General features: G+C 48.9%; 2 protein-coding genes across 10 annotated transcripts in view; one reads left to right on the top strand and one right to left on the bottom strand.

Annotated features, from left to right (window-relative positions):
• Positions 1–27,292, bottom strand: part of LOC118389629 (SLIT-ROBO Rho GTPase-activating protein 2-like) — a 179,993-nt gene that overhangs the window by 83,173 nt on the left and 69,528 nt on the right. The window lies entirely within an intron of this gene.
• LOC127932152 (octapeptide-repeat protein T2-like) lies at positions 7,204–12,382 on the top strand. Of its 5 annotated transcripts, XM_052526592.1 has the most exons (4): positions 7,204–9,096; positions 9,827–9,982; positions 10,666–11,634; positions 12,241–12,382. In XM_052526592.1, the coding sequence occupies exons 1-3, from the start codon at positions 8,923–8,925 to the stop codon at positions 11,305–11,307; spliced, it is 972 nt and encodes a 323-aa protein (XP_052382552.1). In that variant the 5' UTR covers positions 7,204–8,922; the 3' UTR covers positions 11,308–11,634; positions 12,241–12,382. The 5 variants fall into 5 exon arrangements, with proteins under 5 accessions (XP_052382552.1, XP_052382553.1, XP_052382551.1 ...); XM_052526593.1 differs by lacking the exon at positions 9,827–9,982 and having other exon boundaries at positions 7,204–9,826; positions 10,888–11,634; XM_052526591.1 differs by having other exon boundaries at positions 7,204–9,943; positions 11,098–11,634.

The raw sequence follows: 27,292 nt of genomic DNA, 5'->3' as shown, positions 1-27,292 counted from the left end.
GAAGAGAGAAAGGAGAAAGAGAGGAGAGAGAGAGGGGAGAGAGAGGGAGGAGAGAGGAGAGAGAGAGGGGAGAGAGTCGTGTTGCAGTAGTGTTTCAGTGGTGTCTCAGTGGTATTTCAGTAGTGTTGCAGTAGTGTTTCAATGGTGTTTCAGTGGTGTTTCAGTGGTGTCTCAGTGGTATTTCAGTAGTGTTGCAGTAGTGTTTCAATGGTGTTTCAGTAGTGTTTCAGTGGTGTCTCAGTGGTATTTCAGTAGTGTTGCCGTAGTGTTTCAGTGGTGTTTCAGTAGTGTTGCAGTGCTTTCGAAGTGGTGTTTCAGTAGTGTTTCAGTGGTGTTTCAGTGGTGTTTCAGTGGTGTTTCAGTGGTGTTTCAGTAGTGTTTCAGTGGTGTTTCAGTAGTGTTGCAGTGGTGTCTAAGTGGTGTTTCAGTAGTGTTTCAGTGGTGTCTCAGTAGTGTTTCAGTAGTGTCTCAGTGGTGTTTCAGTAGTGTTGCAGTGGTGTCTAAGTGGTGTTTCAGTAGTGTTTAAGTAGTGTTTCAGTTGTGTTGCAGTGGTGTCTAAGTGGTGTTTCAGTAGTGTTGCAGTGCTTTCGAAGTGGTGTTTCAGTAGTGTTGCAGTAGTGTTTCAGTGGTGTTTCAGTAGTGTTTCAGTGGTGTCTCAGTGGTGTTTCAGTAGTGTTTCAGTAGTGTTTCAGTGGTGTTTCAGTGGTGTTTCAGTGGTGTTTCAGTGGTGTTTCAGTAGTGTTTCAGTGGTGTTTCAGTGGTGTTTCAGTGGTGTTTCAGTGGTGTTTCAGTAGTGTTTCAGTGGTGTTTCAGTAGTGTTTCAGTGGTGTTTCAGTGGTGTTTCAGTGGTGTTTCAGTAGTGTTTCAGTGGTGTCTCAGTAGTGTTTCAGTAGTGTCTCAGTGGTGTTTCAGTAGTGTTGCAGTGGTGTCTAAGTGGTGTTTCAGTAGTGTTTAAGTAGTGTTTCAGTTGTGTTTCAGTGGTGTCTCAGTAGTGTTTCAGTAGTGTTTCAGTGGTGTCTCAGTAGTGTTTCAGTAGTGTTTCAGTGGTGTTTCAGTAGTGTTGCAGTAGTGTCTAAGTGGTGTTTCAATAGTGTTTATGTAGTGTTTCAGTAGTGTTTCAGTGGTGTCTCAGTAGTGTTTCAGTAGTGTTTCAGTGGTGTCTCAGTAGTGTTTCAGTAGTGTTTCAGTGGTGTTTCAGTAGTGTTGCAGTAGTGTCTCAGTGGTGTTTCAGTAGTGTTGCAGTGGTGTCTAAGTGGTGTTTCAGTAGTGTTTAAGTAGTGTTTCAGTTGTGTTACAGTGGTGTTTCAGTAGTGTTTCAGTGGTGTCTCAGTAGTGTTTCAGTAGTGTTTCAGTGATGTCTCGGTGGTGTTTCAGTGGTGTCTCAGTGGTGTTTCAGTGGTGTTTCAGTAGTGTTGCAGTGGTGTTTCAGTAGTGTTTCAGTGGTGTTTCAGTAGTGTTTCAGTAGTGTTTCAGTACTGTTAAGTGTTGGAGGGGAAACTATTGGAGGAATAGAAAGCTTCCAGCTGTTGACTTTTCCTCTTACTGGGCTCATATGAGTTGAGGAAAAGTGACCCATTCTGATGAGGCAAGTGACCGAGTTTACAGAGATGGAAAACCAATGTATCGCCAAACCACAGTGTGTGTGTGTGCGTGTGTGCGTGTGTGTGTGTGTGTGTGTGTGTGTGTGTGTGTGTGTGTGTGTGCGCGTGCGCGTGCGCGTGCGCGTGTGCGTGTGTGTGTGTGTGTGTGTGTGTGTGTGTGTGTGTGTGTGTGTGTGTGTGTGTGTGTGTGTGTGTGTGTGTGTGTGTGTGTGTGTGTGCGTACAGAGTTCACAGATGTCACACCCCACATACAGCCTCCATCAGTCTGCCTTTCACTGCTTCCAGACCTCTCAATCACTCTAGAGGAGCAGCTGTGTTTTACAAAGACTGGTGCAGAGAGAGAGGGATGAAAGGGCCATGTACCCACTAAATCAAGAGAGAGGGGGGGAGTGTTAATCTCTGCAGTAACAGTGAACAGGGGCCATTAGAGGAGCTGCCAACACACACACCCGGGGAGGAAGAGACCTGTCACAGCCTCTCCCTCTGATCCTTCCGTCATCACCACTGTTACCTTGGTAACACCCAATGGCGTGTGAGAAGAGAGCCAGATTAGTGTGTGTGTATATGCAATGTGTGTCAATGTGCAATGTGTGTGTGTATTTGCAGTGTGTGTGCGGTGTGCGTGTCAGTTCCAGACTGAGACATTAGGAAATCATCCTGTGTTCAGTCACCAGCGCGGCGTGGTGCCTCTTTTGGGACAGTCATAGTAAGTAAGACTGACGTTATCAAGGCGGGAGGAGATTAAAATAGACTACTGTAGAGGAATATTAAATATCATGTATACTTCTCTCCTTTAGTTACCAGTTGAAGTATTCACTGTAGAGACAGCAGGGAGGTCAGGACAGAGCAGAGTGACTCAGAGCTGACTGGACCACAGAACCAGACGCAGATCAGCAGAGGATACAGAACTGCATCCCTCCACCCATCAGTCTCTCTCACTCTCTCTGTCGATCTCTCTCACACTCTCACACTGTCGATCTCTCTCTCACACTTACTCTCTCTGTCGATCTCTCTCTCACACTTACTCTCTCTGTCGATCTCTCTCACACTCTCACACTCTCTGTCGATCTCTCTCTCACACTCTCACTCTCTGTCCATTTCTCTCTCTCACACTCCCACTCTCTCTGTCGATCTCTCTCACACTCTCACACTCTCTGTTGATCTCTCTCACACTCACTCTCTGTCGATCTCTCTCTCACACTCACTCTCTCTGTCGATCTCTCTCACACTCTCACACTCTCTGTCGATCTCTCTCTCACACTCTCACTCTCTCTGTCGATCTTCCTCTCACACTCAATCTCTCTGTCGATCTCTCTCTCACACTCACTCTCTCTGTCGATCTCTCTCACACTCTCACACTCTCTGTCGATCTCTCTCACACTCTCACACTCTCTGTCGATCTCTCTCTCACACTCACTCTCTCTGTCGATCTCTCTCACACTCTCACACTCTCTGTCGATCTCTCTCTCACACTCACTCTCTCTGTCGATCTCTCTCACACTCTCACACTCTCTGTCGATCTCTCTCTCACACTCACTCTCTCTGTCGATCTCTCTCTCACACTCGCTCTCTCTGTCGATCTCTCTCACACTCTCTGTTGATCTCTCTCTCACACTCACTCTCTCTGTCGATCTCTCTCTCACACTCAATCTCTCTGTCGATCTCTCTCTCACACTCTCTCTGTCGATCTCTCTCACACTCTCACACTCTCTGTCGATCTCTCTCACACTCTCACACTCTCTGTCGATCTCTCTCTCACACTCACTCTCTCTGTCGATCTCTCTCACACTCTCACACTCTCTGTCGATCTCTCTCTCACACTCACTCTCTCTGTCGATCTCTCTCACACTCTCACACTCTCTGTTGATCTCTCTCACACTCACTCTCTGTCGATCTCTCTCTCACACTCACTCTCTCTGTCGATCTCTCTCACACTCTCACACTCTCTGTCGATCTCTCTCTCACACTCTCACTCTCTCTGTCCATTTCTCTCTCTCACACTCCCACTCTCTCTGTCGATCTCCCTCTCACACTCACTCTCTCTGTCGATCTCTCTCTCACTCACTCTCTCTGTCGATCTCTCTCACACTCTCACACTCTCTGTCGATCTCTCTCTCACACTCTCACTCTCTCTGTCCATCTCTCTCTCACACTCACTCTCTCTGTCGATCTCTCTCTCACACTCACTCTCTCTGTCGATCTCTCTCTCACTCTCTTTGTCGATCTCTCTCCCTCACGATAGGTTTGTTCCAATGGCGTTTGGTTGATGCCAAATGTAGTCCTACATTGTTGCATCTGACATAAATGTGTGTGTGTGTGTGTGAGTGTGTGGGGGGATTTGGGAAGGGTTGGATAAGCTACCCAGCAGGGGTGAATTCCGCTGCACCCTGTTGGTCAGGAAGTCAGTGAACTATTTCCTTTCCGCACAACTCAGACTGAGCTGACAGCTATACACTAGTCTGCCCGTATCCACCCACAGCTATACACTAGTCAGCCCGTATCCACCCACAGCTATACACTAGTCTGCCCGTATCCACCCACAGCTATACACTAGTCTGCCCGTATCCACCCACAGATATAAACTAGTCAGCCCGTATCCACCCACAGCTATACACTAGTCAGCCCGTATCCACCCACAGCTATACACTAGTCTGCCCGTCTCCACCCACAGCTATACACTAGTCAGCCCGTATCCACCCACAGCTATACACTATTCAGCCCGTATCCACCCGCAGCTATACACTAGTCTGCCCGTATCCACCCACAGCTATACACTAGTCTGCCCGTATCCACCCACAGCTATACACTAGTCAGCCCTTATCCACCCGCAGCTATACACTAGTCAGCCCGTATCCACCCACAGCTATACACTAGTCTGCCCGTATCCACCCACAGCTATACACTAGTCTGCCCTTATCCACACGCAGCTATACACTAGTCAGCCCGTATCCACCCACAGCTATACACTAGTCTGCCCGTCTCCACCCACAGCTATACACTAGTCAGCCCGTATCCACCCACAGCTATACACTAGTCAGCCCGTATCCACCCACAGCTATACACTAGTCTGCCCGTATCCACCCACTGCTATACACTAGTCAGCCCATATCCACCCACAGCTATACACTAGTATGCACGTATCCACCCACAGCTATATACTAGTCAGCCCGTATCCACCCACAGCTATACACTAGTCAGCCCGTATCCACCCACAGCTATACACTAGTCTGCCCTTATCCACCCACAGCTATACACTAGTCTGCCCGTATCCACCCACAGCTATACACTAGTCAGCCCATATCCACCCACAGCTATACACTAGTCAGCCCGTATCCACCCACAGCTATATACTAGTCAGCCCGCAGCTATACACTAGTCTGCCCGTATCCACCCACAGCTATACACTAGTCAGCCCGTATCCACCCACAGCTATACACTAGTCAGCCCGTATCCACCCACAGCTATACACTAGTCAGCCCTTATCCACCCACAGCTATACACTTGTCTGCCCGTATCCACCCACAGCTATACACTAGTCTGCCCGTATCCACTCACAGCTATACACTAGTCTGCCCGTATCCACCCACAGCTATACACTAGTCTGCCCGTATCCCCTGGATGACTAGATGAGAGAGGGTTGAGGAGAGGGGGTAGAGGAGAGAGGGTAGAGGAGAGGGGGTAGAGGAGAGAGGGTAGAGGAGAGGGGGTAGAGGAGAGGGGGTAGAGGACAGAGAAGAGAGTGTAGAGGAGAGGGGGTAGAGGACAGAGTGTAGAGGACAGAGAAGAGAGTGTAGAGGAGAGGGGGTAGAGGACAAAGAAGAGAGTGTAGAGGAGAGGGGGTAGAGGACAGAGTGTAGAGGACAGAGAAGAGAGGGTAGAGGAGAGAGGGTAGAGGACAGAGAAGAGAGGGTAGAGGAGAGAGAAGAGAGGGTAGAGGAGAGGGGGTAGAGGAGAAGGGGTAGAGGAGAGAGGACAGAGGGTAGTGGACAGAGAAGAGAGGGTAGAGGAGAGGAGGTAGAGGAGAGGGGGTAGAGGACAAAGAAGAGAGGGTAGAGGAGAGGGGGTAGAGGACACAGTGTAGAGGACAGAGAAGAGAGGGTAGAGGAGAGGAGGTCGAGGAGAGGGGGTAGAGGAGAGAGGGTAGAGGACAGAGGGTAGAGGACAGAGAAGAGAGGGTAGAGGAGAGTGGGTAGAGGAGAGAGAAGAGAGGGTAGAGGAGAGGGGGTAGAGGAGAGGGGGTAGAGGAGAGAGGGTAGAGGACAGAGGGTAGTGGACAGAGAAGAGAGGGTAGAGGAGAGGAGGTAGAGGAGAGGGGGTAGAGGAGAGAGGGTAGAGGACAGAGAAGAAAGGGTAGAGGAGAGGGGGTAGAGGACAGAGAAGAGAGGGTAGAGGAGAGGGGGTAGAGGACAGAGTGTAGAGGACAGAGAAGAGAGGGTAGAGGAGAGGAGGTAGAGGAGAGGGGGTAGAGGAGAGAGGGTAGAGGACAGAGGGTAGAGGACAGAGAAGAGAGGGTAGAGGAGAGGGGGTAGAGGAGAGAGAAGAGAGGGTAGAGGAGAGGGGGTAGAGGAGAGGGGGTAGAGGAGAGGGGGTAGAGGAGAAGGGGTAGAGGAGAGAGGGTAGAGGACAGAGGGTAGAGGACAGAGAAGAGAGAGTAGAGGACAGAGGGTAGAGGACAGAGGGTAGTGGACAGAGAAGAGAGGGTAGAGGAGAGGGGGTAGAGGAGAACGGGTAGAGGACAGAGGGTAGTTTCAGTAGTGTTTCAGTGGTGTCTCAGTGGTGTTTCAGGAGTGTTTCAGTAGTGTTTCAGTAGTGTTTCAGTAGTGTTTCAGTGGTATCTCAGTAGTGTTTCAGTGGTGTCTCAGTAGTGTTTCAGGAGTGTTTCAGTAGTGTTTCAGTAGTGTTTCAATAGTGTTTTAGTGGTGTTTCAGTAGTGTTTCAGTGGTGTCTCAGTAGTGTTTCAGTAGTGTCTCAGTAGTGTTTCAGTAGTGTTTCAGTAGTGTTTCAGTCGTGTTTCAATAGTGTTTCAGTAGTGTTTCAGTAGTGTTTCAATAGTGTTTCAGTAGTGTTTCAGTAGTGTTTCAGTGGTGTTTCAGTGGTATTTCAGTGGTGTTTCAGTAGTGTTTCAGCGGTGTTTCAGTAGTGTTTCAGTAGTGTTTCAATAGTGTTTCAGTAGTGTTTCAGTAGTGTTTCAATAGTGTTTCAGTGGTGTTTCAGTGGTATTTCAGTGGTGTTTCAGTGGTGTTTCAGTGGTGTTTCAGTAGTTTTTCAGTAGTGTTTCAGTACTGTTAAGTGTTGGAGGGGAAACTATTGGAGGAATAGAAAGCTTCCAGCTGTTGACTTTTCCTCTTACTGGGCTCATATGAGTTGAGGAAAAGTGACCCATTCTGATGAGGCAAGTGACCGAGTTTACAGAGATGGAAAACCAATGTATCGCCAAACCACAGTGTGTGTGTGTGTGTGTGTGTGTGTGTGTGTGTGTGTGTGTGTGTGTGTGTGTGTGTGTGTGTGTGTGTGTGTGTGTGTGTGTGTGTGTGTGTTAGTTAGGGTGCTGAAGTCAGCAGGTGGAACACAACAACAAACTGTGTGTGTGTAGACAGGAAAATAACCTCACACTCAACGTCAACAAAACTAAGGAGATGATTGTGGACTTCAGGAAACAGCAGAGGGAACACCCCCCTATCCACATTGATGGAACAGTAGTGGAGAGGGTAGTAAGTTTTAAGTTCCTCGGCGTACACATCACAGACAAACTGAATTGGTCCACCCACACAGACAGCATCGTGAAGAAGGTGCAGCAGCGCCTCTTCAAACTCAGGAGGCTGAAGAAATTCGGCTAGTCACCAAAAGCACTCACAAACTTCTACAGATGCACAATCGAGAGCATCCTGTCGGGCTGTATCACCGCCTGGTACGGCAACTGCTCCGCCCACAACCGTAAGGCTCTCCAGAGGGTAGTGAGGTCTGCACAACGCATCACCGGGGGCAAACTACCTGCCCTCCAGGACACCTACACCACCCGATGTCACAGGAAGGCCATAAAGATCATCAAGGACAACAACCACCCGAGCCACTGCCTGTTCACCCCGCTATCATCCAGAAGGCGAGGTCAGTACAGGTGCATCAAAGCTGGGACCGAGAGACTGAAAAACAGCTTCTATCTCAAGGCCATCAGACTGTTAAACAGCCACCACTAACATTGAGTGGCTGCTGCCAACACACTGACACTGACTCAACTCCAGCCACTTTAATAATGGGAATTGATGGGAAATTATGTAAAATATATCACTAACCACTTTAAACAATGCTACCTAATATAATGTTACATACCCTACATTATTAATCTCATATGTATATGTATATACTGTACTCTATATCATCTACTGCATGTATCACTCGCCACTTTAACTATGCCACTTTGTTTACATACTCATCTCATATGTATATACTGCACTCAATACCATCTACTGTATCTTGCCTATGCCGCTCTGTACCATCACTCACTCATATATCTTTATGTACATATTCTTTATCCCCTTACACTTGTGTCTATAAGGTAGTAGTTTTGGAATTGTCAGCTAGATTACTTGTTGGTTATTACTGCATTGTCAGAACTAGAAGCACAAGCATTTCGCTACACTCGCATTAACATCTGCTAACCATGTGTATGTGACAAATAAAATTTGATTTGATTTGTGTGTGTGTTGTTGGGGGTGTTGTTTGTCTCGGTGTGCTCAAATGACCAATGCATAACACCCCCAGTAATCAGCTTAGCAGCCAGTCAGTAATCCACACTTACACAGGAAGAAAGAAGCCTGCTTTGTGTGTGTGTCTGTGTGTCTCACCGTCTGCACGGATCTATTCAAATTACAGTTTTTTTCTATTGCTAACATGCATTGGTCAAAACTGAAGTCACACTGTCAAAACTCTTCACACAGTCAGCGAAACAGAAGTGTGTGTGGACCAAACTGTGAATAATTTTCCTTTCTTTCACACAAAATGCATTCAATGACCACATCATCCGAAATACATCAACTCTTTTCTGATTCATACTCCACCACCTGCAAAACTATATATTTGCAGAACATGTTTTCAAATGCTGACACACCGTTTCCAAAAATGTTAAAAACACAGAATGATGGCAAATGTCGTGCATTTCTGCAGTAACCAGATTGAAACATACTGCAAATCTCAGCAAAATATTTAATCATTCCAAACACAGCTGATTGCAATATCAGTTGAAATCCTACCCAATTGTCCTGTTTTTAGTCTCGTTACCAAACAGACAAAAGAGGACGGCTTCGGAATGATTTAGTTTGGAAACATGGCTCAAGGGAGACAGGTTGGTGGGGAAAGAAGAGTGTCAGGGAGAGGAAGACAGGTTGGTGGGGAAAGAAAAGTGTCAGGGAGAGGAAGACAGGTTGGTGGGGAAAGAAGAGTGTCAGGGAGAGGAAGACAGGTTGGTGGGGAAAGAAGAGTGTCAGGGAGAGGAAGACAGGTTGGTGGGGAAAGAAGAGTGTCAGGGAGAGGGAGACAGCGTGGAGGACAAAGGAGAGGAAGACAGGTTGGTGGGGGAAGAAGAGTGTCAGGGAGAGGGAGACAGGTTGGTGGGGAAAGAAGAGTGTCAGGGAGAGGAAGACAGGTTGGTGGGGAAAGAAGAGTGTCAGGGAGAGGGAGACAGCATGGAGGACAAAGGAGAGGAAGACAGGTTGGTGGGGAAAGAAGAGTGTCAGGGAGAGGGAGACAGCATGGAGGACAAAGGAGAGGGAGACAGGTTGGTGGGGAAAGAAGAGTGTCAGGGAGAGGGAGACAGCGTGGAGGACAAAGGAGAGGAAGACAGGTTGGTGGGGGAAGAAGAGTGTCAGGGAGAGGGAGACAGCATGGAGGACAAAGGAGAGGAAGACAGGTTGGTGGGGGAAGAAGAGTGTCAGGGAGAGGAAGACAGGTTGGTGGGGGAAGAAGAGTGTCAGGGAGAGGGAGACAGCGTGGAGGACAAAGGAGAGGAAGACAGGTTAGTGGGGGAAGAAGAGTGTCAGGGAGAGGGAGACAGCAGGCAGCATGGAGGACAAAGGAGAGGAAGACAGGTTGGTGGGGGAAGAAGAGTGTCAGGGAGAGGGAGACAGGTTGGTGGGGGAAGAAGAGTGTCATGGAGAGGAAGACAGGTTGGTGGGGAAAGAAGAGTGTCAGGGAGAGGGAGACAGCATGGAGGACAAAGGAGAGGGAGACAGGTTGGTGGGGAAAGAAGAGTGTCAGGGAGAGGAAGACAGGTTGGTGGGGAAAGAAGAGTGTCAGGGAGAGGAAGACAGGTTGGTGGGGAAAGAAGAGTGTCAGGGAGAGGAAGACAGGTTGGTGGGGAAAGAAGAGTGTCAGGGAGAGGAAGACAGGTTGGTGGGGAAAGAAGTGTGTCAGGGAGAGGAAGACAGGTTGGTGGGGAAAGAAGAGTGTCAGGGAGAGGAAGACAGGTTGGTGGGGAAAGAAGAGTGTCAGGGAGTGGAAGACAGGTTGGTGGGGAAAGAAGAGTGTCAGGGAGAGGGAGACAGCATGGAGGACAAAGGAGAGGGAGACAGCATGGAGGACAAAGGAGAGGGAGACAGGTTGGTGGGGAAAGAAGAGTGTCAGGGAGAGGGAGACAGCGTGGAGGACAAAGGAGAGGAAGACAGGTTGGTGGGGGAAGAAGAGTGTCAGGGAGAGGGAGACAGGTTGGTGGGGAAAGAAGAGTGTCAGGGAGAGGAAGACAGGTTGGTGGGGAAAGAAGAGTGTCAAGGAGAGGGAGACAGCATGGAGGACAAAGGAGCGGGAGACAGGTTGGTGGAGGAAGAAGAGTGTCAGGGAGAGGGAGACAGCATGGAGGACAAAGGAGAGGAAGACAGGCTGGTGGGGGAAGAAGAGTGTCAGGGAGAGGGAGACAGCATGGAGGACAAAGGAGAGGAAGACAGGCTGGTGGGGGAAGAAGAGTGTCAGGGGAGGGAGACAGCATGGAGGACAAAGGAGAGGAAGACAGGCTGGTGGGGGAAGAAGAGTGTCAGGGAGAGGGAGACAGCATGGAGGACAAAGGAGAGGGAGACAGGTTGGTGGGGAAAGAAGAGTGTCAGGGAGAGGAAGACAGGTTGGTGGGGAAAGAAGAGTGTCAGGGAGAGGAAGACAGGTTGGTGGGGAAAGAAGAGTGTCAGGGAGAGGAAGACAGGTTGGTGGGGAAAGAAGTGTGTCAGGGAGAGGAAGACAGGTTGGTGGGGAAAGAAGAGTGTCAGGGAGAGGGAGACAGCATGGAGGACAAAGGAGAGGAAGACAGGTTGGTGGGGAAAGAAGAGTGTCAGGGAGAGGGAGACAGCGTGGAGGACAAAGGAGAGGAAGACAGGTTGGTGGGGGAAGAAGAGTGTCAGGGAGAGGGAGACAGGTTGGTGGGGGAAGAAGAGTGTCATGGAGAGGAAGACAGGTTGGTGGGGAAAGAAGAGTGTCAGGGAGAGGGAGACAGCATGGAGGACAAAGGAGAGGGAGACAGGTTGGTGGGGAAAGAAGAGTGTCAGGGAGAGGGAGACAGCGTGGAGGACAAAGGAGAGGAAGACAGGTTGGTGGGGGAAGAAGAGTGTCAGGGAGAGGAAGACAGGTTGGTGGGGAAAGAAGAGTGTCAGGGAGAGGGAGTCAGCGTGGAGGACAAAGGAGAGGAAGACAGGTTTGTGGGGGAAGAAGAGTGTCAGGGAGAGGGAGATAGCATTGAGGACAAAGGAGAGGAAGACAGGTTAGTGGGGGAAGAAGAGTGTCAGGGAGAGGGAGACAGCATGGAGGACAAAGGAGAGGAAGACAGGTTGGTGGGGGAAGAAGAGTGTCAGGGAGAGGAAGACAGGTTGGTGGGGAAAGAAGAGTGTCAGGGAGAGGAAGACAGGTTGGTGGGGAAAGAAGAGTGTCAGGGAGAGGAAGACAGGTTGGTGGGGAAAGAAGAGTGTCAGGGAGAGGAAGACAGGTTGGTGGGGAAAGAAGAGTGTCAGGGAGAGGAAGACAGGTTGGTGGGGAAAGAAGAGTGTCAGGGAGAGGAAGACAGGTTGGTGGGGAAAGAAGAGTGTCAGGGAGTGGAAGACAGGTTGGTGGGGAAAGAAGAGTGTCAGGGAGAGGGAGACAGCATGGAGGACAAAGGAGAGGGAGACAGCATGGAGGACAAAGGAGAGGGAGACAGGTTGGTGGGGAAAGAAGAGTGTCAGGGAGAGGGAGACAGCGTGGAGGACAAAGGAGAGGAAGACAGGTTGGTGGGGGAAGAAGAGTGTCAGGGAGAGGGAGACAGGTTGGTGGGGAAAGAAGAGTGTCAGGGAGAGGAAGACAGGTTGGTGGGGAAAGAAGAGTGTCAAGGAGAGGGAGACAGCATGGAGGACAAAGGAGCGGGAGACAGGTTGGTGGAGGAAGAAGAGTGTCAGGGAGAGGGAGACAGCATGGAGGACAAAGGAGAGGAAGACAGGCTGGTGGGGGAAGAAGAGTGTCAGGGAGAGGGAGACAGCATGGAGGACAAAGGAGAGGAAGACAGGCTGGTGGGGGAAGAAGAGTGTCAGGGAGAGGGAGACAGCATGGAGGACAAAGGAGAGGAAGACAGGCTGGTGGGGGAAGAAGAGTGTCAGGGAGAGGGAGACAGCATGGAGGACAAAGGAGAGGGAGACAGGTTGGTGGGGAAAGAAGAGTGTCAGGGAGAGGAAGACAGGTTGGTGGGGAAAGAAGAGTGTCAGGGAGAGGAAGACAGGTTGGTGGGGAAAGAAGAGTGTCAGGGAGAGGAAGACAGGTTGGTGGGGAAAGAAGAGTGGCAGGGAGAGGAAGACAGGTTGGTGGGGAAAGAAGAGTGGCAGGGAGAGGGAGACAGCGTGGAGGACAAAGGAGAGGAAGACAGGTTGGTGGGGAAAGAAGAGTGGCAGGGAGAGGGAGACAGCGTGGAGGACAAAGGAGAGGAAGACAGGTTGGTGGGGAAAGAAGAGTGGCAGGGAGAGGGAGACAGCGTGGAGGACAAAGGAGAGGAAGACAGGTTGGTGGGGAAAGAAGAGTGGCAGGGAGAGGGAGACAGGTTGGTGGGGAAAGAAGAGTGTCAGGGAGAGGGACACAGCATGGAGGACAAAGGAGAGGGAGACAGGTTGGTGGGGAAAGAAGAGTGTCAGGGAGAGGGAGACAGCGTGGAGGACAAAGGAGAGGGAGACAGGTTGGTGGGGGAAGAAGAGTGTCAGGGAGAGGGAGACAGCGTGGAGGACAAAGGAGAGGGAGACAGGTTGGTGGGGAAAGAAGAGTGTCAGGGAGAGGGAGACAGCGTGGAGGACAAAGGAGAGGGAGACAGGTTGGTGGGGGAAGAAGAGTGTCAGGGAGAGGGAGACAGCGTGGAGGACAAAGGAGAGGAAGACAGGTTGGTGGGGGAAGAAGAGTGTCAGGGAGAGGAAGACAGGTTGGTGGGGAAAGAAGAGTGTCAGGGAGAGGGAGACAGCGTGGAGGACAAAGGAGAGGGAGACAGGTTGGTGGGGAAAGAAGAGTGTCAGGGAGAGGGAGACAGGTTGGTGGGGAAAGAAGAGTGTCAGGGAGAGGGAGACAGGTTGGTGGGGAAAGAAGAGTGTCAGGGAGAGGGAGACAGGTTGGTGGGGAAAGAAGAGTGACAGGGAGAGGGAGACAGCATGGAGGACAAAGGAGAGGGAGACAGGTTGGTGGGGAAAGAAGAGTGACAGGGAGAGGGAGACAGGTTGGTGGGGAAAGAAGAGTGTCAGGGAGAGGGAGACAGGTTGATGGGGAAAGAAGAGTGTCAGGGAGAGGGAGACAGGTTGATGGGGAAAGAAGAGTGTCAGGGAGAGGGAGACAGGTTGGTGGGGAAAGAAGAGTGTCAGGGAGAGGGAGACAGGTTGGTGGGGAAAGAAGAGTGTCAGGGAGAGGGAGACAGGTTGGTGGGGAAAGAAGAGTGTCAGGGAGAGGAGACAGGTTGGTGGGGAAAGAAGAGTGACAGGGAGAGGGAGACAGCATGGAGGACAAAGGAGAGGTAGACAGGTTGGTGGGGAAAGAAGAGTGACAGGGAGAGGGAGACAGGTTGGTGGGGAAAGAAGAGTGACAGGGAGAGGAAGACAGGTTGGTGGGGAAAGAAGAGTGACAGGGAGAGGGAGACAGGTTGGTGGGGAAAGAAGAGTGACAGGGAGAGGGAGACAGGTTGGTGGGGAAAGAAGAGTGACAGGGAGAGGGAGACAGGTTGGTGGGGAAAGAAGAGTGACAGGGAGAGGGAGACAGCATGGAGGACAAAGGAGAGGTAGACAGGTTGGTGGGGAAAGAAGAGTGACAGGGAGAGGGAGACAGGTTGGTGGGGAAAGAAGAGTGACAGGGAGAGGGAGACAGGTTGGTGGGGAAAGAAGAGTGACAGGGAGAGGGAGACAGCATGGAGGACAAAGGAGAGGTAGACAGGTTGGTGGGGAAAGAAGAGTGACAGGGAGAGGGAGACAGGTTGGTGGGGAAAGAAGAGTGTCAGGGAGAGGGAGACAGGTTGGTGGGGAAAGAAGAGTGTCAGGGAGAGGGAGACAGGTTGGTGGGGAAAGAAGAGTGTCAGGGAGAGGGAGACAGGTTGGTGGGGAAAGAAGAGTGACAGGGAGAGGGAGACAGCATGGAGGACAAAGGAGAGGTAGACAGGTTGGTGGGGAAAGAAGAGTGACAGGGAGAGGGAGACAGGTTGGTGGGGAAAGAAGAGTGACAGGGAGAGGGAGACAGGTTGGTGGGGAAAGAAGAGTGACAGGGAGAGGGAGACAGGTTGATGGGGAAAGAAGAGTGACAGGGAGAGGGAGACAGGTTGGTGGGGAAAGAAGAGTGACAGGGAGAGGGAGACAGGTTGGTGGGGAAAGAAGAGTGACAGGGAGAGGGAGACAGGTTGGTGGGGAAAGAAGAGTGACAGGGAGAGGGAGACAGGTTGGTGGGGAAAGAAGAGTGACAGGGAGAGGGAGACAGTGTGGAGGACAAAGGAGAGGAAGAACAAGAGCGGTGGTCTCTGATGAGATAAGGGCCACAATTATTGACCATGTTGTAAACCATGGTCTCTCTTTGAGAGGCAAATCTGCAGCGTTCAACAGTTGCATCAATAGTACGAATTTTCAGTAAAAAAAACAGGTGAGATGTGCATCCTTCAATGGTAATTAAACTACATATTACAGTACAATAACAGTATGTTCATATTTTTACATGTACTGACAAATATATTGATTGTTTTGTGTTTTCCAGTAGGATCCAAAGGTTGCCTCCCACAGGAGGGAGAGGCAGAATAGTATCAGACGGCAGGAAATTGCCATTGTTGACATGGTAACTGGCAACAATGCAATTAAACTGCAGGAAATTTGGGACAGAGTGCTGGCAGACTAGGGAATGTGAATACGGTCAGCACAACGACAGTTGCCAGAGTCTTAGAGAAACATAAAATAAGGATGAAGCAGTTGTAAACTGCACCCTTTGAGAGAAACGGTGAACGTGTGAAAGAACTCTGGTATCAACATGTCCAAGATGTCTGTTCAATAACCAAACATGGTACATACACAACTAAAGTACTTTAAACCAGGCAAACTGCACATACATTCATCTTTGTGGATGAAGCTGGATTCAACCTGGCAAAAACACGCTGCAGGGGAAGAAATGTGATTGGACAGAGAGCCACCGTGGATGTCCCAGGTCAGAGAGGGACGAACATCACAATGTGTGCAGCACTGTCCACTGATGGTTTGCTGTTACACAAACCACTCATTGGCCGCTACAATACAGAGAGGCTCATTTATTTTCTGATGATCTGAGTTACTGACTTGTGCCAGCGGAGGAGAGAGGGGCAATAAACTCCCCTACCTTCGTTGTTGTGTGGGATAATGTGGCATTCCACCACTCTGCTGCAGTCACAGACTGGTTTGCTGCACATCCCAGGATATCAGTACTATTCCTGCCTCCATACTCCCCCTTCCTAAACCCCATAGAAGAGGTTTTGTCTGCATGGAGGTGAAAGGTTTATGACCACCATCCACATGACCAGATGTCCTTACTGGAGGCCATGATTGCGGGATGTGGAGACACTTCTCCTGAAGACTACCAGGGTGTGGAGACACTTCTCCTGAAGACTACCACGGTGTGGAGACACTTCTCCTGAAGACTACCAGGGTGTGGAGACACTTCTCCTGAAGACTACCAGGGTGTGGAGACACTTCTCCTGAAGACTACCAGGGTGCGGAGACCCTGTTACACACTGTTACACACCCAGTTACACACTGTTATACTGTTACACTCTGTTACACCTGCCACACACAGGATGTAACAGGGTGTAACAGGGTGTAACAGGATGTAACAGGGTGTAACAGGGTGTGACAGGGTGAGACAGGGTGTAACAGGGTGAAACAGGGTGTAACAGGATGTAACAGGGTGAAACAGGGTGTAACAGGGTGAAACAGGGTGTAACAGGGTGTGACAGGGTGTAACAGGGTGAAACAGGGTGTAACAGGGTGAAACAGGGTGTAACAGGGTGTAACAGGATGTAACAGGGTGTAACAGGGTGAAACAGGATGTAACAGGGTGTAACAGGGTGTGACAGGGTGTGACAGGGTGTAACAGGGTGAAACAGGGTGAAACAGGGTGTAACAGGATGTAACAGGGTGTAACGGGATGTAACAGGGTGTGACAGGGTGTGACAGGATGTAACAGGGTGTAACAGTGTGTAACAGGGTGTAACTGTGTGTAACAGGATGTAACAGGGTGTAACAGGGTGTGACAGGGTATAACAGGATGTAACAGGATGTAACAGGGTGTGACAGGGTGTGACAGGGTGTGACAGTGTGTAACAGGATGTAACAGGGTATAACAGGATGTAACAGGGTGTGACAGGGTGTGACAGGGTGTAACAGGGTGAAACAGGGTGTAACCGGGTGAAACAGGGTGTAACAGGGTGTAACAGGGTGTGACAGGGTGTGACAGGGTGTAACAGGATGTAACAGGGTGTAACAGGGTGTGACAGGGTGTGACAGGGTGTAACAGGGTGAAACAGGGTGTAACAGGGTGAAACAGGGTGTAACAGGATGTAACAGGGTGTAACGGGATGTAACAGGGTGTGACAGGGTGTGACAGGATGTAACAGGGTGTAACAGTGTGTAACAGGGTGTAACTGTGTGTAACAGGATGTAACAGGGTGTAACAGGGTGTGACAGGGTATAACAGGATGTAACAGGATGTAACAGTGTGTAACAGGGTGTAACATGGTATAACAGGATGTAACAGGGTGTAACAGTGTGTAACAGGATGTAACATGGTGTAACAGGGTACAACAGGAGGTAACAGGATGTAACAGGGTGTAACAGGGTACAACAGGATGTAACAGGGTGTGACAGGGTGTGACAGTGTGTAACAGGGTGTAACAGGGAACAACAGGAGGTAACAGGATGTAACAGGGTATAACAGGAGGTAACAGGATGTAACAGGATGTAACAGGGTGTAACAGTGTGTAACAGGGTGTAACAGTGTGTAACAGGGTGTAACAGGGTATAACAGTGTGTAACAGGGTGTAACAGGGTGTAACAGGATGTAACAGGATGTAACAGGGTGTAACAGGGTGTAACAGGGTGTAACAGAGTGTAACAGTGTGTAACAGGGTGTAACAGGGTGTAACAGGGTGTAACAGGGTGTAACAGGGTGTAACAGGGTGTAACAGGATGTAACAGGGTGTGACAGGGTGTGACAGGGTGTAACAGGATGTAACAGGGTGTAACAGGGTGAAACAGGGTGTAACAGGGTGTGACAGGGTGTAACAGGATGTAACAGGGTGTGACAGGGTGTAACAGGGTGTAACAGGGTGAAACAGGGTGTAACAGGGCGTGACAGGGTGTAACAGGGTGAAACAGGATGTAACAGTGTGTAACAGGGTGTAACAGGGTGTAACAGGGCGTAACAGTGTGTAACAGGGTGTAACAGTGTGTAACAGGGTGTAACAGGGTGTAACAGGGCGTAACAGGGCGTAACAGTGTGTAACAGGTTGTAACAGGGTGTAACAGTGTGTAACAGGGTGTAACAGTGTGTAACAGGGTGTAACAGGGTGTAACAGTGTGTAACAGGGTGTAACAGGATGTAACAGGGTGTAACAGGGCGTAACAGTGTGTAACAGGGTGTAACAGTGTGTAACAGGATGTAACAGTGTGTAACAGTGTGTAACAGGGCGTAACAGGGTGAAACAGGGTGTAACAGGGTGAAACAGGGTGAAACAGGATGTAACAGGGTGTAACAGGGTGAAACAGTGTGTAACAGGATGTAACAGTGTGTAACAGGGTGTAACAGGGCGTAACAGGGTGTAACAGTGTGTAACAGTGTGTAACAGGATGTAACAGGGTGTAACAGGGTGTAACAGTGTGTAACAGGGTGTAACAGGGTGAAACAGGATGTAACAGGGTGTAACAGGGTGAAACAGTGTGTAACAGGATGTAACAGTGTGTAACAGGGTGTAACAGGGCGTAACAGGGTGTAACAGTGTGTAACAGTGTGTAACAGGGTGTAACAGGATGTAACAGGGTGTAACAGGGTGTAACAGGGCGTAACAGTGTGTAACAGGGCGTAACAGGGCGTAACAGGGTGAAACAGGGTGTAACAGGGTGAAACAGGGTGTAACAGGGTGAAACAGTGTGTAACAGGGTGTAACAGGATGTAACAGTGTGTAACAGTGTGTAACAGGATGTAACAGGGTGTAACAGGGTGTAACAGGGTGAAACAGGATGTAACAGGGTGTAACAGGGTGAAACAGTGTGTAACAGGATGTAACAGTGTGTAACAGGGTGTAACAGGGCGTAACAGGGTGTAACAGTGTGTAACAGGGTGTAACAGTGTGTAACAGTGTGTAACAGTGTGTAACAGGGTGTAACAGGATGTAACAGGGTGTAACAGGGTGTAACAGTGTGTAACAGGGTGAAACAGGATGTAACAGGGTGTAACAGTGTGTAACAGGGTGAAACAGGATGTAACAAGGTGTAACAGGGTGAAACAGGGTGTAACAGTGTGTAACAGGATGTAACAGGGTGTAACAGGGTGTAACAGTGTGTAACAGTGTGTAACAGGGTGTAACAGGATGTAACAGGGTGTAACAGGGTGTAACAGGGTGTAACAGTGTGTAACAGGGTGTAACAGGGTGAAACAGGATGTAACAGGGTGTAACAGGGTGAAACAGTGTGTAACAGGATGTAACAGTGTGTAACAGGGTGTATGTAACAGGGCGTAACAGGGTGTAACAGTGTGTAACAGGGTGTAACAGTGTGTAACAGTGTGTAACAGTGTGTAACAGGGTGAAACAGGATGTAACAAGGTGTAACAGGGTGAAACAGGGTGAAACAGGGTGAAACAGGGTGTAACAGTGTGTAACAGGATGTAACAGGGTGTAACAGGGTGTAACAGTGTGTAACAGGGTGTAACAGGATGTAACAGGGTGTAACAGGGTGTAACAGTGTGTAACAGGGTGTAACAGGGTGAAACAGTGTGTAACAGGATGTAACAGTGTGTAACAGGGTGTATGTAACAGGGCGTAACAGGGTGTAACAGTGTGTAACAGGGTGTAACAGTGTGTAACAGTGTGTAACAGTGTGTAACAGGGTGTAACAGGATGTAACAGGGTGTAACAGTGTGTAACAGTGTGTAACAGGGTGAAACAGGATGTAACAGGGTGTAACAGTGTGTAACAGGGTGAAACAGGATGTAACAAGGTGTAACAGGGTGAAACAGGGTGAAACAGGGTGTAACAGGATGAAACAGGATGTAACAGGGTGTAACAGGGTGAAACAGGATGTAACAGGGTGTAACAGGGTATATAGCCGGCTCACCTGACAGTGACAGAGGCAAAAACAGCTGAATCAGCCTTTAGACTGCAATCTCTTAATCACAACGTTCCTTCCCTCCTCCCTTCTTCCCCCCTCCTCCTCCCTCTCGCCCTCTCACTGCTCTAGAGGTATAATTCATGCTGACACCTGTGTGTGTGTAGTGAGTGTAAATGAGTGTGAATGAGCGTGCATGCGTGTGTGTGATGCAGTGTGTGTGTGTGTAATGCAGACTGTGTGTGTGATTTAGTGTGTGTGATTTAGTGTGTATGATTTAGTGTGTGTGCTGGGAAGTGGCCTTGCTGTGTAATTGCAGAGGTGCGGCCAAGAGAGAGGTGGCTAGAGAGGTTGTCGGTAACGATGCGACTGCCAATGAAATACGAGTTCCGTTTAACCAAGGAGACAGGCTGCTACGGCAGCAGTCCCCATAGAAACCACAACCATGGATGGTGTCAGGGTGTGTGTGTGGTGAGGGAGAACAAGGAAGAGCAAGAAAATTTGAAGCGACCAGCCTGACTGAGCCTGCCAGATTCTTACTGTCTCTCAGCATGGTCACGTGTAGTACTAACTAGCTAGTATCTATCTAACCACCATGTAACCAGTATGTCTTTCTGTTCTGGTCTCACCTCACTTATTCTCAGGTCTCTCTGTTCAAATGTCTGTCTCTCTGACTGTCCCCTGTCTGTCTCTCTGTCTGTCTGTCCTCCTATCAGTCTCTCTGTCTGTCCCCTGTCTGTCTCTCTGTCTGTCTGTCTCTCTGGCTGTCCTCCTATCTGTCTCTCTGACTGTCCTCCTATCTGTCTCTCCGTCTGTCCTCCTATCAGTCTCTCTGTCTGTCCCCTGTCTGTCTCTCTGTCTGTCCTCCAATCTGTCTCTCTGACTGTCCTCCTATCTGTCTGTCTGACTGGCCTCCTATCTGTCTCTCTGTCTGTCCTCCTATCAGTCTCTCTGTCTGTCCCCTGTCTGTCTCTCTGTCTGTCTGTCTCTCTGGCTGTCCTCCTATCTGTCTCTCTGACTGTCCTCCTATCTGTCTCTCCGTCTGTCCTCCTATCAGTCTCTCTGTCTGTCCCCTGTCTGTCTCTCTGTCTGTCTGTCTCTGTCTGTCCTCCTATCAGTCTCTCTGTATGTCTCTCTGTCTGTCCCCTGTCTGTCTCTCTGTCTGTTTGTCCTCCTATCAGTCTCTCTGTCTGTCTCTCTGTCTGTCTGTCTGTCTCTGTCTGTCCTCCTATCAGTCTCTCTGTATGTCTCTCTGTCTGTCCCCTGTCTGTCTCTCTGTCTGTTTGTCCTCCTATCAGTCTCTCTGTCTGTCTGTCTGTCTGTCTGTCTGTCTGTCTGTCTGTCTGTCTGTCTGTCTGTCTGTCTGTCTGTCCCTGTCGGTCCTCCTGTCTGTCTGTCCTCCTGTATGTCTCTGTCTGTCCTGGGAGCCAACCACATCTAATCACACATGAATCACCACGGGACCCCTGCCCTCCCTCCCTCACATCCCCACCGTTTTCATCCTCTGGTAAAGAGGGCTGATCAGCGCCTGGGAACTGTCTGACACACAGGCCCACTGGTCTGGATCACTGAAGAGAGGCTTTGTACTACAGCTCAAACACCACGACATTAGCTAGCTATCACACACACACATTGTCATTCTTCTGGTGTTGCACACACATACACACACACACACACACACACACACACACACACACACACACACACACACACACACACACACACACACACACACACACACACACACACACACACACACACACACACACACACACACACACACACACACGCACATACACACATTACCCACATCATACTAGTGTTGTCACTTGACTTTGATACCGACACCAGGTTTAGAATCCCGATACTCGATACCATGACGATACTCAATGACAAAACAATACCAAAATGATACCACAACAAATAAAGAAGGCCAATTGGCCAAAGTCACGGAATGGCACTGGATCCAGACAGATTAACTCAGCTACTGCTCTGTTCACTGGATCCAGACAGATAAACTCAGCTACTGCTCTGTTCACTGGATCCAGACAGATAAACTCAGCTACTGCTCAGTTCACTGGATCCAGACAGATAAACTCAGCTACTGCTCAGTTCACTGGATCCAGACAGATAAACTCAGCTACTGCTCTGTTCACTGGATCCAGACAGATAAACTCAGCTACTGCTCAGTTCACTGGATCCAGACAGATAAACTCAGCTACTGCTCAGTTCACTGGATCCAGACAGATAAACTCAGCTACTGCTCTGTTCACTGGATCCAGACAGATAAACTCAGCTACTGCTCTGTTCACTGGATCCAGACAGATAAACTCAGCTACTGCTCAGTTCACTGGATCCAGACAGATAAACTCAGCTACTGCTCTGTTCACTGGATCCAGACAGATAAACTCAGCTACTGCTCAGTTCACTGGATCCAGACAGATAAACTCAGCTACTGCTCAGTTCACTGGATCCAGACAGATAAACTCAGCTACTGCTCTGTTCACTGGATCCAGACAGATAAACTCAGCTACTGCTCTGTTCAATCGTTGGCCATCTTTTGAGTTCAATATCATGACATTTTAATATTTTTACGTCCATTTTTCTTGTGACAGCCATATATTAATTAATCAATTACAATAATTTATTTGAATAATAAATCAGCCTCAGTCTTTTCACAACACAGGTGAATGCATATTACTCAATAGTAGTGTGTACATGCATTTAGTTATTGAGCTTGTTTTAGCTGATGTCTTAGGGCTACAGATTACAAACAATCCCTTCCATTTAGGACTTATTTTATTAGCAACTGCAAGGAGAACACATTATTTTATTTTACTGAACATCAACATTTTCATAGAAGAAGCAATCTCATATTTTCTAAAAGTGTGCGCTGTCTCTTTAAGAAAGTAATGACCTCATTTGCAAGGCAGAAGATGGCTATGGACTCTTTTTTATTTTTTATTTCACCTTTATTTAACCAGGTAGGCTAGGTGGGTAGTATATGGGGCTTTGGTGACAAAACGGATGACACTGTGATAGACTGCATCCAGTTTGTTGAGTAGAGTGTTGGAGGCTATATTATAGATGACATCACCGAAGTTGAGGATCAGTAGGACGGTCAGTTTTACAAGGGTATGGTTGGCAGCATGAGTGAAGGAGGCTTTGTTGCGATATAGGAAGCCAATTCTAGATTTAATTTTGGATTGGAGATGCTTAATGTGAGTCTGGAAGGAGAGTCTAACCAGACACCTAGGTATTTGTAGTTGTCCACGTATTCTAAGTCAGAGCAGTCCAGAGTAGTGATGCTAGGCGGGCGAGCACGTGCAGGCAGCGATCAGTTGAATAGCATGCATTTAGTTTTACTTGCGCTTAAGAGCAGTTGAAGGCCACGGAAGAAGAGTTGTATGGCATTGAAGCTCGTCTGGAGGTTAGTTAACACAGTGTCCAAGGAAGGGCCAGAAGTATACAGAATGGTGTCGTCTGCGTAGTGGTGGATCAGAGAATCACCAGCAGCAAGAGCAACATCATTGAAGTATACAGAGAAGAGAGTCGGCCCGAGGCTTGAACCCTGTGGCACCCCCATAGAGTCTGCCGGAGATCCGGACAACGGGCCCTCCGATTTGACACACTGAACTCTATCAGAGAAGTAATTGGTAAACCAGGCGATGCAGTCATTTGAGAAACCAAGGCTGCTGAGTCTGCCAATAAGAATGTGATGATTGACAGAGTTGAAGGTCTTGGCCAGGTCGATGAATACGGCTGCACAGTAATGTCTCTTATCGATGGCGGTTATGATGTAGTTTAGGACCTTGAGCGTGGCTGAGGTGCACCCATGACCAGCTCTGAAACCAGATTGCAAAGCGGATAAGGTACAGTGGGATTCGAAATGGTCGGTAATCTGTTTGTTAACTTGGCTTTCGAAGACCTTAGAAAGACAGGGTAGGATGGATATAGGTCTGTAGCAGTTTGGGTCTAGTGTCGCCCCCTTTGAAGAGGAGTATGACCGCGGCAGCTTTCCAATCTTTGGGAATCTCAGACGATACGAAAGAGATATTGAACATGCTAGTAATAGGGGTTGCAACAATTTCGGCTGATAATTTTAGAAAGAGAGGGTCCAGATTGTCTAGCCCGGCTGATTTGTACGGGTCCAGATTTTGCAGCTTTTTCAGAACATCAGCTATCTGGATTTGGGTAAAGGGGAAATGGTGGGGGCTTTGGCGGGTTGCTGTGGAGGGTGCCAGGCAGTTGACCGGGGTAGGGGTAGCCAGGTGGAAAGCATGGCCAGCCATAGATAAATGCTTATTGAAATTCTCAATTATAGTGGATTTATCAGTGGTGACAGTGTTTCCTAGCACTAGAGCAGTGGGCAGCTGGGAGGAGGTGCTCTTATTCTCCATGGACTTTACAGTGTCCCAGAACTTTTTTGTCCTACAGAATGCAAATCTCTGTTTGAAAAAGCTAGCCTTAGCTTTCCTAACTGCCTGTGTATATTTGTTCCTAACTTCCCTGAAAAGTTGCATATCACGGTGGCTACTCTATGCTAATGCCGAACGCCACAGGATGTTTTTGTATTGGTCAAGGGCAGACAGGTATGGAGTGAACCAAGGACTATATCTATTCCTAGTTCTACATTTTTTGAACAGGGCATGCTTATTTAAGATGGTGAGGAAGGCACTTTTAAAGAATAGCCAGGCATCATCTACTGACGGGATGAGGTCAATGTCATTCCAGGACATTGGCCAGGTCAATTAGAAAGGCCTGCTCACAGAAGTGTTTTAGGGAGCGTTTGACAGTGATGAGGGGTGGTTGTTTGGTCGCAGACCCATTACGGATGCAGGCAATGAGGCTGCGATCTCTGAGTTCTTGATTGAAAACAGCAGAGGTGTATTTGGAGGGCGAGTTAGTTAGGATGACATCTATGAGGGTGCCCGTGTTTACGGATTTGGAGTTGTACCTGGTAGGTTCATTGATAATTTGGGTGAGATTGAGGGCATCAAGCTTGGATTGTAGCATGGCCGGGGTGTTAAGCATGTCCCAGTTTAGGTCACCTAGTAGCACGAGCTCAGAAGATAGATGGGGTGCAATCAATTCACATATGGTATCGAGGGCACAGCTGGGGTCAGAGGGAGGTCTATAGCAAGAAACAACAGTGAGAGATTTGTTTCTGGAAAGGTGAATTTTTAGAAGTAGAAGCTCAAATTGTTTGGGTACAGACTCAGCCTGCAGAGTTCTGTATTACTATCTATCTTTGCAGTAGATTGCAACACCGCCCCCTTTGGCAGTTCTATCTTGGCAGAAAACGTTATAGTTAGCGATGGAGATTTCAGGGTTTTTTGGTGGTTTTCCTAAGCCAGGATTCAGAAACGACTAAGACATCCGGGTTGGCAGAGTGTGCTAAAGCAGTGAGTAAAACAAACTTAGGGAGTAGGCTTCTAATGTTAAAATGCATGAAACCAAGGCTTTTACGGTTACAGAAGTCAACGAATGAGAGCACCTGGGGAGTGTGAGTGGGGCAAGGCGCTGCAGGACCTGGATTAACCTCTACATCACCAGAGGAGAAGTAGGATAAGAGTACGGCTAAATGCTATAAGAACTGGCCGTCTAGCACGTTTGGAACAGAGAGTAAAAGGAGCAGGTTTCTGGGCACGATAGCATAGATTCAAGGCATAGTGTACAGATAAAGGTAAGGTAGGATGTGAGGGCATTGGAGGTAAACCTAGGCATTGAGTAATGATGAGAGAGATATAGTCTCTAGAGATGTTTAAACCAGGTGATGTCATCGCATATGTAGGAGGTGGGACAACATGGTTGGTTAAGGCATATTGAGCAGGGCTAGAGGCTCTACAGTGAAATAAGACAGTAATCACTAACCAGGACAGTAATGGATGAGGCATATTGATATTAGAGAGAGGCATGCGTAGCCAAGTGAACATATGGGTCCAGTGAGTGGTTGGGCTGACTGGGAACACGGTGATTCAGACAGTTAGCATGCCGATGATAATATGCTAACAGTTAGTAGGCCGGGGCTAAACAAGCTAGCAGTTAGCAGACCCGGGGTTGGCAAGCTAGCAGTTAGCAGACCGGGGTTGGCAAGCTAGCAGTCACCAGACCGGGTTAGCAAGCAAGCAGTTAGCAGGGGCTAGCAGTTAGCAGACCAGGGCTGGCAAACTAGCAGTTAGCAGACCGGGGCAGGCAAGCTAGCAGTTACTAGACCGGGGCTAGCAAGTCAGCCTTTGGGGGGCGTCGCGATGGGGGTAAGTCTGTTTTTGCCTCTTCGTGTGGTGACGTCGATAGACCAGTCGTGGAATCAGTAGGGTTCCAAGTAGCTCTAGGTAGCTAGCAGACCTAGCAGGTTAGCAGAATGGGCCTTTGACTTTGTGGTTATGGAATCTAGTGGAAGCCAGACGGGAGTGAATTAATACTGTTTTTAGTGACAATCAGCATATTTTGCGTTATTGTTAGCATTTTATCACAAACAAAGTACTAGTGTAGTGAATTGATGTTTGCTTCACAGTTGTGGACTCGAGTCACATGACTTTGACTCGAGTCTGACGTGAGTCACAAATTTGTTGACTTGAGACTCCCGACTTGTTAAAAAATAAAATAACTTGAGACTTGACTTGGAGCCTCAAGACTCGGGACTACACTTGGACCTGAGACTGATGACTTGAAATGATCTAGCAAGGTTTTGTAAAGATTTGTCCCTCATTTTGTGGCACAGAGTGTACGTTGATGAAGCTACACCCAGCCAGATTGATGGTTGGCCGTATAGGATCAGGTGCAGCGCAAATGTCAAATTGTAGGGAGAGGATTGTCATAATACATAAATATGCTGCTCCAAAGAAAAATGGTGATGAAGAATATGATCTCACCCTGTTGACTAACAGTCAGGACCTAGCCGTTTGGCCTGTTATCTCACCCTGTTGACTAACAGTCAGGACCTAGCCGTTTGGCCTGTTATCTCACCCTGTTGACTAACAGTCAGGACCTAGCCGTTTGGCCTGTTATCTCACCCTGTTGACTAACAGTCAGGACCTAGCCGTTTGGCCTGTTATCTCACCCTGTTGACTAACAGTCAGGACCTAGCCGTTTGGCCTGTTATCTCACCCTGTTGACTAACAGTCAGGACCTAGCCGTTTGGCCTGTTATCTCACCCTGTTGACTAACAGTCAGGACCTAGCCGTTTGGCCTGTTATCTCACCCTGTTGACTAACAGTCAGGGACCTAGCCGTTTGGCCTGTTATCTCACCCTGTTGACTAACAGTCAGGACCTAGCCGTTTGGCCTGTTATCTCACCCTGTTGACTAACAGTCAGGACCTAGCCGTTTGGCCTGTTATCTCACCCTGTTGACTAACAGTCAGGACCTAGCCGTTTGGCCTGTTATCTCACCCTGTTGACTAACAGTCAGGACCTAGCCGTTTGGCCTGTTATCTCACCCTGTTGACTAACAGTCAGGACCTAGCCGTTTGGCCTGTTATCTCACCCTGTTGACTAACAGTCAGGACCTAGCCGTTTGGCCTGTTATCTCACCCTGTTGACTAACAGTCAGGACCTAGCCGTTTGGCCTGTTATCTCACCCTGTTGACTAACAGTCAGGACCTAGCCGTTTGGCCTGTTATCTCACCCTGTTGACTAACAGTCAGGACCTAGCCGTTTGGCCTGTTATCTCACCCTGTTGACTAACAGTCAGGACCTAGCCGTTTGGCCTGTTATCTCACCCTGTTGACTAACAGTCAGGACCTAGCCGTTTGGCCTGTTATCTCACCCTGTTGACTAACAGTCAGGACCTAGCCGTTTGGCCTGTTATCTCACCCTGTTGACTAACAGTCAGGACCTAGCCGTTTGGCCTGTTATCTCACCCTGTTGACTAACAGTCAGGACCTAGCCGTTTGGCCTGTTAT

Source organism: Oncorhynchus keta, chromosome 10 (assembly GCF_023373465.1).
Source record: "Oncorhynchus keta strain PuntledgeMale-10-30-2019 chromosome 10, Oket_V2, whole genome shotgun sequence".
In the NCBI taxonomy this organism is placed as follows: Eukaryota; Metazoa; Chordata; class Actinopteri; order Salmoniformes; family Salmonidae; genus Oncorhynchus; species Oncorhynchus keta.
The sequence above is the reverse complement of the archived record's forward strand: the minus strand, read 5'-3'. Positions and strand labels throughout refer to the sequence as shown.